A 13,477-nucleotide genomic window follows, 5' to 3' on the forward strand; every position below is an offset into this window, starting at 1 on the left:
TACTCAACGGCAAATCTGTTAACATGTTGAAGTCTCTTTCGGGATAAAGTTGGGTATTATCACATGCAAAATGCCACCAATGCCACTGCCTAGCTGAATCCCGGTTAACTTCCGGCTAGAAGCCATACTCAGCCTGCCTCTTTTCAAAACCGGGAAGCTCCTGGCTTTGCAAAATGGACAGCTGAGTGCGGCCTCTAGCCAAAATTAGCCGGGATTCAGCCGGGTGGCAGCATTTTGAATGTGATAATACCCGACTTTATCTTGAAAGAGTCTTCAATGCGGCAGAGGTAAGTCGGGTTTTTAAGTCAAGTGATAAACTCCTAAGACTCAGCAGTCTTTAACCCTATCGCCAACATCCTTTTAACTTGGTTTCTACTCAGCTGTATACCTAGCTATCCATCACAAAGATGAGATGAGAGGTAGCATTCTGTGCACACAGTTGTACTTAACAACCCTTTCTCCCAATCTAAGACTTCTGAGCACAGGATTGAGACTTGTACCATTTTTATTCTCATACTGGAAAATATTAGAAGTAATTCCTAACAGCTACCAGAATTAAACTAAATCTCTACTTGCTGCTGGCAACTGAACTTGTGGAACTCTGTTAATAGCTAGTACTACATTAACTACAGATTATTATTATTTTTATTAAGGAAAAATTACAAGTGACTCTTTAACTAATTCAAATTGTACAAGCTTGCGATCCTTATAACAAACATAAGGAAACTGAAGACAAAGTATGAATATTATTAACCTGAGTATGCACTTCCTTATGCTTGTGCTTTGTTTGTAAAACACACGTTAAGATATTTTAACTGAGTGAGAACTCAATCCATGGGGAGAGGTGGGTAAGAATTATCATCATCATCATCATCATCATCATCATCTTCTTCTTCTATTGTCCTTTATCAGGCTACAAACAATTTTGTGAAACAGCATTATTTTCACTTTAATGGAATAATTATTTTATTCACAGCTGATTAATCAGTTACAGAAATCAGTAGTCAACCAAACAAAATTGTCCAGATGAGGACTCTGGAGAATAAACAAGTGGTTGTTTTTCCCAGGATTTTAAAAAATGGTGTGTGTGTAGTTAATATAATGTAATTTACAGCCAGGGAAATTTAAAATGTTTTCCACAGACTTTTCTCCCAATTTTAAGATTAGTAGGGAAAAAAATACATCTGCGGTTTTGAAGTAACTCCTTTAATTCTGTGAAGTCTCCTTGAAAAATAATTTTAAATGACCAGTTTTCTCTATTTGTACTTTCTTGGTTCATTCACAAAATTACCCTAGCAAGTTACCATAACCCTAAAATACTGTATTAATTTGCTTAAAGATGGCAAACTAAGACTGCAAAATTTACAGACCACCAAAGGAAGACATGGATGAAGAAGAATCTGAAACTGCATCTACCAAGTTACAGTCTAGTACTGTATCTGCTGACATGTAGGCTCATACCCAAGTGTCGCATTTTAATTGGCATCTAATTCAGGCATCCTAAAAGGATGCAAAGTACTGTATTCTTTTAAGCCAAATACAGATAAAGAGTTAAAAACTCAATCCCATAGACAAATCTTGTGCCCTGCAGATATATTAAAAGCACCACTCCCACCACCTCTAATAATCATACTGGGTAAAGATGATGAGAATTGTGTTCCAGTACATCCAGCTTTAGGGGAAAGGCAGAAAACAAAAGAACAAAATAATAGTAACAAAAATAATGATGCAGGCTATAGCCTGTTTTTGCTAATATGTAAATTAAATGTGGTCTCTCAACCCAAGTTTTCAGTACTTTGCCCAAGACATCTCTCGTTTCTCCAGGTTCCTTAACCCCATATATTTGGCTTTCTTTAAAATTTTCAGGAGCACCTATTCCCACACTCTAACCAGAGTTTTAAGACTCCAGAATGTCTACACATACCTTTGGATCATATCCACAGCATGTGTTCTCAGACACTGAGTACTTCTCAAGTTCTCCTTATTACACCAAAACACATTATTTTTTCATTATTTAGCTGGACAAGGGAACTAAAACACATAAGCTAAAAACAAATGGTACCAAAAATCCAAGTTGTTTTAAGTAAATCATGCAGTCTAGGGTAGTGTCGCTATAAGTTGGATGGAAAGGCATGTTAGAACATTGCTGTGAATTAGCCCCAAAGAGCCTGTCAACGTGAAGTGTTGATGAATGGCAAGGCAAGCACTGTGTGTTCCTTCATGACTTCAGATGGAAGGTAGCAAAAAAACAACAACCACCATATCACACCTATTTATGGGAAGCTGCAAGTATAGTTATAATCTCCATGTGATTCTCAGTGCATGATTGCACCAAGAGCTAAACACCCTGGTTTTTCAAGAAGGCTGGAGAGCATTTTCTGAGTAAAGTTAGGCCTCTCCACAATACATACCTGGCAGGAACTCAAGATTAATACCTCTACCACAAAAAGTCCATGACCTCTCATATATCCAAGACACAACAGCCTAGATTCCACTCCTGAGAACGAAAGATCAAGAACCTTGTGGTTTTTCTAAACAAGAAAAAAACTTTTAAGTTTAGAGGCCTCAGTCTCAGGAGCAGCTGAAACAGATTTGGGTTAACAAGCCCCCAGAAGAGAAAGCACGGATTATAGAGCCTGATGGGCAAAGGGAAGAGTAGATGAGGGTGGCAGGGAGAGAACCAACATCATCACAAGCTTCAGGAGTTACAGCTTGTTTGAGAAGACCTGAGGAGTGGGGTGGGTCTCCGAGACAGGTTTGTACTGACAAACCTGGCTGGTGTGACTGAATCTACACTGAATGTCCCCTCTGGGAAGGAAAAACTCAGCTGACAGGAGAGGGGGTTAGTCTTCCTGACTAAAGCCCAACCTGGTGGAAACAGAATGGGAAGCTGGTTGGGCAAAAATAAAGATCATGACCCACACTGCCAACATATAGACCTTGACCTTTACAGTCACTCCTTAAAAGAAATCAATCACACACCACCCTCTTCCTCATATGCCAGGCAAAGAAGAGAGGTCTATTATTTGGTTAGGATGTTAGCTTAGTAGTAGAAGAAATATTTCAAGCTTGGCTTGCTTTCCTAGAATACTGGGTTCCTGCCTAGAAAAGGATCTTGATGCCATGATAAGTTTCTATCTCCAACAAATTTAAAACTTTTTAAAAAATTTGGACTGCTATTGGCATGTTTTACCTAACAGCATCTAAACATTTCATAATGCAAAAGCATGAAGGCTTTTTGAGAAATTCAGTGTCCTCTGCCTAACAAAGGGGTTGTGGCTCACAGAGGACTGAGGCATCCTGGATCTCAAAAGAAGTAGCTGATTGTGTTGCTCGTGGAATTTAAATTTTATTTCCTAGATTTTAAAAGACTTTGTTTCCCAGTAACACATGGCCAGAGGAGGAGTGGCCTGAACACATAGACATCTCTCCATACTCAGAACACCACTGACAACATCATGACAAAATGCAGGCCTGTGGACTAACATTGTCAATTTTCCCCTCCCATATTATTTTGAACACCTTTGCCTGCTTAAGAAATCAGTGGAGCTTCAAAAGTTTGCAACATAAATTTTATGCATTTTGGTTGGTCCAATAAAAGTATCATTGTTTTGTGGATTTTGGATGTTATTGTACAGATCTCTAATGACAGGCACCCCCCCCCCCCGCCCCCACCGAACAAAAACCAAGTTAGGAAGAAACAAGTACTGGGAGTTGTGCAATCCCCTATTGTCCTCACAAAGGATGTGGCAAACATTATTTAGGAAAAGGAGGATGTGGATCAGGACTGCAGAGTAAAAGGGCTTTGTACACATTTGGACAAGAGGCCACTGTCAGAACAGAATATGGAGAAACACAGTGATTTCCAACTGGCAAGAGGGTTGGGCAAGGACATATTTTATCACTCTTCTTGTTCAACCTTTATGCAGAAAATATAGTACAATGAGCAGATTTAGAAGGAGGAGGAGTAAAGATAGGGGGAAGGAACATAAACAATCCAAGGGGCTGTACAGACAGCCCTGAAAGGGTGGTCTGCAACCACCCCTTTCTGCTCCTGAGGGATGCCACATCAGCCAAACCGCATGGTTTCCCTCCACACCTAAAAGAACACGGAAAAACCAGGTTCTTTTAGGAGCACTCGCCTGACGCCACGAGTGCGCCATTAGTGCACTGTGGCACATCAGTGACGCAAGCACAGTTCAGCAACATATGGATGTTGTGCCGTGCTTGTATCATGGATGCACACCCTATGTGGGCAGGGCCGCATAGCCATGGCGGCATCCATACGCCCTACGGTTCAGGGGTGTGAGGTTGCGGCACGCTCCCGAACCCCAGAATCAGCCCAAGGACGTCGCTTCACGGAGGTATGTACCAGGCCTAAGATATGCAGATGACACCATATTACTAAGGGAAAACATCACAGGCCAGGAACAATTACTAACAAAGGTCAAGAAAGAAAGTGCAAAGGCAAGCTTGCTACTAAAAGATAAAGAAAACAAAAATAATGACCTCGGAGAATCCAGACAAATTCTACCCAGCCAATGAAGAAATCAAAACAGTGATCAGAATGGAGACTGCAGCCAAGAAATAAGAGGAAGCCTTGGAATGGGAAGGGCAGTGATGAAAGAACTAGACAAGATCTTAATGAGCAAAGATATATACAACTGACCACTGAAGTGAGAATAGTCCAAACCATTGTCTTCCCCATCACTATATACAGATGTGAGAGCCAGATAGTGAAGAAAGTGAACAGGAAGAAAATCAACTCATTTGAGGTGTGGTGCTGGAGAAGAATGCTAAGGATACCATGGACAGCCAAAACTACAAACAAATAGGACCTTGAATGGATCAAGCCTGAACACTCCCTGGAAACAAGGATTAAACTGTGGCTGGTGGACTTTGGTCACATCATGAGAAGGCATGGCTCATTAGCTAAGACAATGAGTAGAAGAAGGTAGCAGAAAGAGAGGAAGACTGCATGCTAAATGGCTGGACTCAATCAGGGGGTCACAGGACTGCCTTTGCAGGACCTAAGCAGAGCAGTGGAGGACAGGGGTCTTGGAGATGTCTCATCCACAGGGTCACCATGAGTCGAGACTGACAATCATACACACAGCCGAAATGTATTTACATGTTCATTCTTTCATATAGTTAATATGAAAGTTTGGTCATATGTGATCTTTTTAAAGAAAATTTAACAGAATAACCATTTTAAAAACACACATTTGGAGAGCAGAGGAAAGTTGTGGGAAGATCAACAAAGAGTCTTGTGGCACCTGAGAGACTAATTTTCCCCTCTGGCAGAAGTGTTGGCGCATTTCATCCAAGGAATGCAACCAAGGTTCATGGTGAAGGGTTTATTATTCTTTTGTTGAGGGAAAGGGGAATGTGAGATATAAGGCTAAATTGGGGGTAGGACTGGTGAAAGAAGATGGAGGGGGGGATGGACCAGGAAATTCACCAGGAAAAGACGAGGATGACAATGATGATGACGGGGGGGAATCACAAACACCCCAGAGAGGGGATAAGGGAAAGGAGCAGCCTCTGTTGATCTGTTTTAATATTGCAATAATTTAATTCTATTTTAATGCATCAGTTTTGCATGTTTTTTATGGTACTTGGAGGCTGCTCTGTGCACCTGTTTTGGGGGGAAAGCGGGATACAAAGAAATACACAGTGGGTCATTGATATCCGTTGGAGTTTGGTCCCAGGACCCCACCCTCCGGCACTGATGCCAACATTGGTGGGTGCTCAAGTCCCATTAAATACAATGGCATAGTAGAACAGTGTCCCTGAAGTGAAATAATACGGTTTTGCTTTTTTTGGATTTATATATGTATATATATTTGGGGCATTTTCCATCTGTGGGTGGTTGAATAACCCATGGATACTGAGGGCAGACTACTTCATTCTAATGTTGCCAGTCGTTTATGCAGAGAGCCAGCATGGAGCCATGATCTGTGTGCCAGACTGACTCTGGAGACCAGGGTTTGATCCCTGCTCAGCCATGAAGCCTTCCAGGAGACCCTGGGCAAGCCCTGCTCTCTCAGCCTCACCGGGAGGCAATGCCAAGAGAACCTCCACAATCGGGGGACATATCCAGGGTGGCTGCGTTGGCCGATCTCCCAGATGGCAGTCACACCTTTATGAGGCCGCCCCAAAGGCACCTTCTGCGTATCCCTGGCCTCTTCATCGGCAAAGCAGTTACAGGGACAGAGCGGGGGGTGGCCAGAGCAGGGGGCTCCGTAGCATCTGATCTGGGGACAAAGGCAGGCCTATGGCTAGCCCTGGCCCGAAGAGACAGGCCAAATGAAAGCTGCTTCGGGTCACTTTGGAGGCGTGCTGTTTAAATGACGCATGCGTCCTAAGTCCGGCCCAAAACAGAGGGCATTCGGAAACGCCTCCTGGTCGCCCTGGATGTGCCTCTTCTCCAAGCGGAGGCCACTGGGGAACCCACGCCTTCCCGGGCGCAGGGTTGGGACGGAGGCCGCCTGGGCCTGAGGGAGCGGGGAGAGGTCCGGGGCGCCTCCTCTGCCCTGTGGGCCTCTCACCTTGTAGACGTCTCCGTAGGTGCCGCTGCCGATGCGCTGGATGAGCTCGAAGTCCTCCTGGGGGTTCCTGCGGGAGAGGTCGCACACCCGGCCCCCGACGCCGCCGCCGCCTCCGCCGCCCCCGACACTCATCCTGCGCCTCCGAGCGAGGGGCGGGAGGGGAGGAAAGAGAGAGAGAAGGGGGTGAGGAGGGAAGGGGAGAGGAAGAGGAGGAGGAGGGTCAAAAAGACTCAGGCGCGATCACCAACGACGCCTCCCCCTCAGACGCTTCAGACAACATGGCGGCCGGAATCCCGCACTGCGCAGGCGCAGGGGAGGAGGGCGTCAAAGGGGCGGGGCCTCCGTCGGACTCGCAGTGTGAGGAAAGCGGCGGGAAGGGGCGTGGCCTCATCGTGCAACCGAAAGGGGCGGGGCCAATGCCGCCACCATTCTGCTCCGGGGGGCGTGTTCTGATCGGTGACGTCACTGCGTTGTTGTCACCTGGTGACGTAACTAAGCCTGTGTCATTAGCATTAAATAGCACCTCCACTATTGGCACTAAATAGCCCTGTTCTTAAGGATTGTCTATGGCAGTGGTTCCCCAACCTTTGGTCCTCCAGGTGTTTTGGACTTCAACTCCCAGAGGCCCTAGCCATTTTAACCAGTACTAAGGCATTATGGGAGATGAAGTCCAAAACATGGACAACCAAAGAATCACTGCATGGTATTTATTTTTATTTTATTTTTATCCCGCCTTTCTCCCAAGTTGGGACACAAGACGGATTACAACATATATATATATAGTCCTTCCTGAATCTTCATTCGCGAAGAAAAGCCAGATATATATATATACACATACACAGTATATATATATATATATATACACACACACACATCCAAAGTGACCAGAAGCAGATTCATTTTGGCCTGTCTGTTGGGGCCCATAGGGTAGTAAAATGGTGTTCCTTATATATATAAAAAGGCAAAATCAAGGTTTGCTTTTGGGAATGTGTATTTTTGTAAACATTTTCAAGCCGCGGATGCTGGTCAAATCCATGGATATGGAGGGCTGACTGTATTAATATTTTAATATTTTATAACCAAATATCGTTCAGATTAGAACAGTTTTATTTAAATAAATTTAATATTTAACTCAATGGATGTGTAAATCTTACACATAGCAAAGTCAGAGCCTCCAAGTCGTAAAGGCTTGAGGAAATCTAATGGCCCTTGGGGGTCCAGCCCTACTGTTTGAGAACCACTGGGTTAATAGAGAGGTTAGGGTTAGTGAGTGGTTTCTGAAACTGAGGTTGATCTCACCAACCATTAATTAAATTGATAACTCTTTTCTCCTAACTTTCTCATCTCTAATCCAGCCTTAGGGAGTAAATCCTCATTGAACACAGTGGGGCTTCTGAATAGATCAGGGTTGCCAGGTGTCCTTTCTTGTAAAAGAGATGTCCCTTATTCAAGGGCCAGAAAATTGTCTCTTACATGTTATCAAGTGTCCCTTATTTCTTGGCTGGAAAGCTTTTCCTTTTAGACGGACTGATCAAGATGCCCAAGAAAGTCTGTGGTGTTTATCACACTATACTCTTATAGTGCTACTATTCCACTTTGACTGCTCTAGCTGCCTCCTGTTGCATTCTGGGATTTGCAGTTTTAAGGAGGGGTATTTAGAATTCTCAGGCAGAGAACTTCTCTGCCTCAGAATTCTAAATACCCCTCCTTAAAACTGCAAATCCCAGAATGCAACAGGAGGCAGCTAGAGGAGTCAAAGTGGAATAGTAGCACTATAAGAGTATAGTGTGATAAACACCTGTATTTTATAGTTTGGGCCCATCATAAAGACAAAAATGTGTACATCAAGTAATTTATGGCTATGGAAAATATGTTAATTTTACAGAGAAGCAGATGGTAAAATGAACTGAAAGCAATAGTTTCGTTTGTTTAGACACTGAGGTTTGTGCAGTTCAGATCCGGGGTGACTCCTGGTTCAGCTATGCGAATTCACATTATAACGCGAATGTTCTATCACACCTGGTTGCCCTTCCATTGCCCTTCCAAATCGAGGGGGAATCAAATCCAAGTAGGGTTGCCATAACCCCCCTGGGGCCGTGACAAACCCGATTTTTGGCCACTTGGCACGGTCACGGCACGGTTTGGCTCTTTGCCCCGGGTTGAGCTGGTTGCCGCCACCACCGCCGCAACAACCACGGCTGTTCTGCAGCCGCCGCCGCCATTGCTGCTGCGGCTGCTCCTGCAGCCTTTTCGCCGCCTGCCTCGCTTTGCCCTGGCCCTGCGTGCTCTAGCAGGAGCTCCTGCCCTTCAGGCTGGCTGGCCAATGGCTGGACAGCCCTCCCCTGCTGCAGGAGCCTGTGACTGCTAGCAGGAGGCAGGGCTGTTCCAGCTCCACTCTCCCCATTGGCCAGCCAGCCTCAAGAGGAGGAGTGTCTCCTCTTTGGTCCCTTGTGCGGGCCAAGGGCAGAAAAGAGCCTTGCCAGCAAGCTATCTCTCTTCCTTCCCCTTCCCCCATTTTTCTTCTCTTCTTCTTCTTCTTTTTCCTCCTCCTCCTCCTCCTCCTCTTTGTTTTCTACCCCTCCTTCTTTTCTTTCTCTTCCCCCTCCTCTTCTTTTTCTTCCCCTTTTTTCTGTTCTTCCCCTCTTCCTCCTCCTCCTCTTCTTTTTATATTGTTCCCTATTCTTCTTTCTCCTCCTTTTCTTCTTTCTCCTTCCCTTTCCTTTTTCTCCTCCTCCCCCCTTCCTCCTCGGCTGCTGCTTGGGGAACACTGTCTCCCAGGCCCCAGGGAGGCCTTGGAAATGGTGTCCTCCAAGCCTTCCCTGGGGCTTGGGAGACGCTGTCTCCCAGGCCCCAGGGAGGCCTTGAACAAGGTTTTAAAATGTAGGACCTTTTTTTTTTATTTCCTGGCAAGGGAATTTTTAAAAAAAGGTCCTACATTTTAAAACCATGTCCTACATTTTTCCCGGTTTGGAGGCCCTCAGGGATGGCAACCCTAAATCCAAGGCAAGTCACGTGATGCGGATTCAAGCAAAGCGGAGTGAGTGTAAATTGTATTACCACACCAGTACATACCATGCGTATTCAACGATTCAAATTGGGACCCTTGAACATGCTCAGTGGGGGTCCGAACGCATCCTGAACCTTTGCACTTCCGGGGTGAAGAAGAGAGCCTGGTTCCACTTTCATGCGAATGCTAGCCTCAAGCGAATGACAGCTGCACCTTTCTTCCTCCCTTCTATTTTCCCATCCTTGGCAGCCAAATTCAAACGGGGTCCTCCGTGTCAGACCCCCCCATCCATTTCAGCCTCATCTACATCTATTCTCCTGTCATTCTCCTCATCCATTTCAGCTATATCTACCGTATTTTCCGGAGTATAAGACAACCGGGCATATAAGACAACCCCCAACTTTTAAAATAAAAATCTAGGGTTTAGCCTATACTTACCCTATAAGGCTACCCTCCACCTGAGTAGCACGGCAGCCGGCTTCAAGGGGCCTCCAAAGGCCTCTTAGAAGCCGGCGCAAGGCTGCTGACTCCCCAGGCCTCCGGAGGCCTGAGAGGCCAGCGGCTCCAGAGTGCGTGCGCTGGCTTCTTAGGGGCCCCCGAAGGCCCCTTAGAAGCTGGTTCGAGGCTGCCAGCTTCCCAGGCCTCCGGAGGCCTGAGAGGACGGCGGCCCCAGAGTGCGTGCGCCGGCTTCTTAGGGGCCTCCGAAGGCCCCTTAGAAGCCGGCTCGAGGCTGCCGGCTTCCCAGGCCTCTGGAGGCCTGAGAGGCCGGCGGCCCCAGAGTGCGTGCGTCGGCTTTTTAGGGGCCTCTGAAGGCCCCTTAAGCCGGCACGAAGCTGCCGGCTACCCAGGCCTCTGGAGGCCTGAGAAGCCAGCGGCCCTGAGAGCGCACCCGCCCGGCCACAGGGCTGCCGGGCTGAACCCGGCGTACAAGACGACCCCCGACTTTTGACCCAATTTTATTGGGTCAAAATGTTGTCTTGTATGCCGGAAAATACGGTACATCTATTCTCCTGTCATTCTCCTCATCCATTTCAGCCACATCTATATCTATCCTCCGTGTCAGAGCCCCCATCCATTTATTATTATTATTAAGGAATTATTATAACTATTATTGTTCACTGCCAAATAATCAGTGTAGAAGTTGCACATTTACTTAGAAGTAAATCCTTTGGCTCTGAATGCTAGCTCAGGTGAAAGATTGCTTCATGTTCTATGGGCTTTAAAGTCCGTCTTGGCACCCAAACTAGAACTCTTTTTTTGGAGATCGGTTCCATCTTGGCACCCAAACTAGAACTCTTTTTCTGGGAGATCAGGTCCTTCTTGGCACCCAAACCAGAACTCTTTTTTGGGAGATAGGGTCCATCTTGGCATCCAAGTTAGCACTGTTTCCCTGGGATGTATGGTTCGTTTTTTCCAGTCACAGAAGGAGACTTTCTATGGGAGATAGGGTCCCCTGTGGCATCCAATCTAGCACTCTTTCTCTGGGATATGTAGTCTGTTTTATTCAGTGACACAAGCACCCTTCCCCAGCGGCTTCAGAAACAGCTGCTTTCCCCCTCCTGTCCAGCATGTCTCCTGTTCACGTTAAAATGTGAATACATTCATTCCTCAGTAGCTCTCTGCCCTGTCCCCAGCATTTGCACTGGGGAAACCATATTGGAGATAGCAACCTCTAAGTATGTTGCTACTTCGCAAAGAGCATTTTCAACATCAGTTCCGAGACTTTGGAACAGTCTCCCTGAGGAGATCCGCTCGGCGACCTCGTTAGAAACATTTAGAAAAGCGATTAAAACCGAGCTTTTTAGCCGAGCATACTCCACCTGATATGAATACCCCCCTGATATGAATGACTTGCCCTGTCTGTGTATGATCCCTGCCTTGTTTGTTGATCCTATTGTTACTGTATGATGTTGTATATTTTATTGTTTTTAGCTGCTTTTAATTGAATTTTTATGTAAACACTTTGTGCTTTTTTAATCTGTAACCCTGCTTCAATCCACCGGGAGAGGCGGGGAAACAGAAATAAATTTTATTATTATTATTACTATTATTATTATTATTAATTTATTTATTTCCCCTCCGCAGCAATGGAAGCGGGGAGGGGGGGGGCAAAATTGCAGCACAGCATCATGGGAAATGTGGGACCTTGGAGGTTTGGCGGGGGGTGTACCGGGGCGGAAGCAAAGTTGCATTCCACACCAGTCCAATTCGGAGTGACATCGAAGTGAGCTTGAAAGTGAATTCTGTGATTTCTCTTCTTTTCCGAATTCATCAAAATGAGGAGTCAGTTTGGAATCACTGCGGAAGCTCCATGAAAGGAGCGCCCATAGAAATGAATTGTATCTGATAACACATTCATGTTATGACATGAATTTGCATCGTTGCACCCGCACTCACCTCGGAACTGAGCCGCAAAACCCCCAAAAAACCTCCATGTGATATACTCTAATAGCTGCTTCCTGACAGTCAACCCTGTGTGCCATGAATTTTGACTGTCCCTTACTGCTATTTTGAAAACCTGGCAAAAGGTAAAAGATCACTTCCTTCTTGGAAATGTCAGGCCCACACCTACTTGGAAACTCAAAGACTGGAACAGGTAATTACAATTTCTGAGGCTTCATACACACTACAGAAATAATCTGGTTTGACAACAGTTTAACTGCCATGGCTCAGTGCTGCTGAGCTCTGCTATCACAACAAACTACCATTCCCAGAATTCCATAGCACTGAACCATGGCAGTTAAAGTGTTGTCAAACTGGATTATTTCTGCACTGCAGATGCAGCCTGAGTCAGAAAGCCAGGGCTGCTGTTGCAATACAGTGCATTCTGTGGAGACAGGCTTCCACACAAAGAAGGCTAAGGTTTAAGAGCTAATACAGCACAGTTACATATATCTACTCAGAAGTGGTTGCATTAGTACAAAATTTAAAACACCATAAGGACAGGTTGCTTACCTGTAACTGTATTTCTTCGAGTGGTCATCTGCGAATACATACAAATGGGTTTCACTGCGCCTGCGCAGTGCTGTTCGGAAACTTCTAGAATCACTGGGCAAAGTTAACTTTGCAACATATAGAAACTTTTTGGCGGTAACTCCGCCCACCCGTTATAAGGCCCCTGCCTTCCCGCTCTTTCCCCAGTTCCGCAATTTTTTTCCGCCAAGCAGGCGATGGAAAGAGCCAATAAGAGCAGGACACTGAGGGGATGGACGGGTGGGATTTGTATGTATTCGCAGATGACCACTCGAAGAAATACAGTTACAGGTAAGCAACCTGTCCTTCTTCTTCGTGGTCTCTGCGAATCATACAAATGGGTTTAGACTGACAAGCTTAGGTATGCGGCGGAGGGAGTGTCCTGAGACCAAAGCTATGGTAAACCAAAGGTACATTTATTACAACAATAAACACCTTGAACCATAAAAGGAGTCAGTCTTTTGTTCTTGCACAAACCAGACATAGCAACCACATTGCTAAACCTGAGAAGGGGAGATAAGGTCGTGCAAGACCTATCCCATTGAAAATGCGTAAAGCAACATTCCACAGAATGCAAACGCAAAGACATTATATACACAAATGCTAAACACAACCATCAGTAGTGCAATCAATGCAACCCTGAAACCAACACAGCCCTCCCAAAGGCAGCGTCCCGAATAGCTCTGGTGTCCAACCTATAATGTTTGATAAAAGTCAGAGGTTGGGACCAAATAGCAGCCTTGCAAACATCCTCCAAGGGAATCCCCGATAGGAATGCAGAGGATGCTGACACTGCCTTTGTGGAGTGGGACCGAACCCTGCCAGGGAGAGGTTTGCCCAGGAGTTCATAGCAGAGGTGAATGGTACCGGCCACCCATTTGGAAAACCTCTGTGCAGACACAGGCAACCCCATTTTCGGTACCGAGTAGCATTGGAAAAGTCTCTC

At 45.7% G+C, this 13,477-nt stretch overlaps 1 protein-coding gene across 6 annotated transcripts in view; it reads right to left on the bottom strand.

The window, feature by feature from the left end:
• The window catches only part of MAP4K3 (mitogen-activated protein kinase kinase kinase kinase 3), an 89,557-nt gene extending 82,734 nt beyond the window's left edge, over window positions 1-6,823 (bottom strand). For all 6 annotated transcript variants that reach the window (XM_089529023.1, XM_089529026.1, XM_089529021.1 and 3 more), the window contains exon 1: window positions 6,552-6,823. In XM_089529023.1, coding sequence (XP_089385149.1) covers window positions 6,552-6,683 — 132 coding nt within the window. In that variant the 5' untranslated portion in view covers window positions 6,684-6,823. The remainder of the gene's footprint in view (window positions 1-6,551) is intronic.
• Window positions 6,824-13,477: the final 6,654 nt, after the last annotated feature.

This window comes from Sceloporus occidentalis, unplaced genomic scaffold (genome assembly GCF_023333645.1).
Source record: "Sceloporus occidentalis isolate IW3139 unplaced genomic scaffold, rSceOcc1.0.p SCAF_6, whole genome shotgun sequence".
NCBI lineage: Eukaryota > Metazoa > Chordata > Lepidosauria > Squamata > Phrynosomatidae > Sceloporus > Sceloporus occidentalis.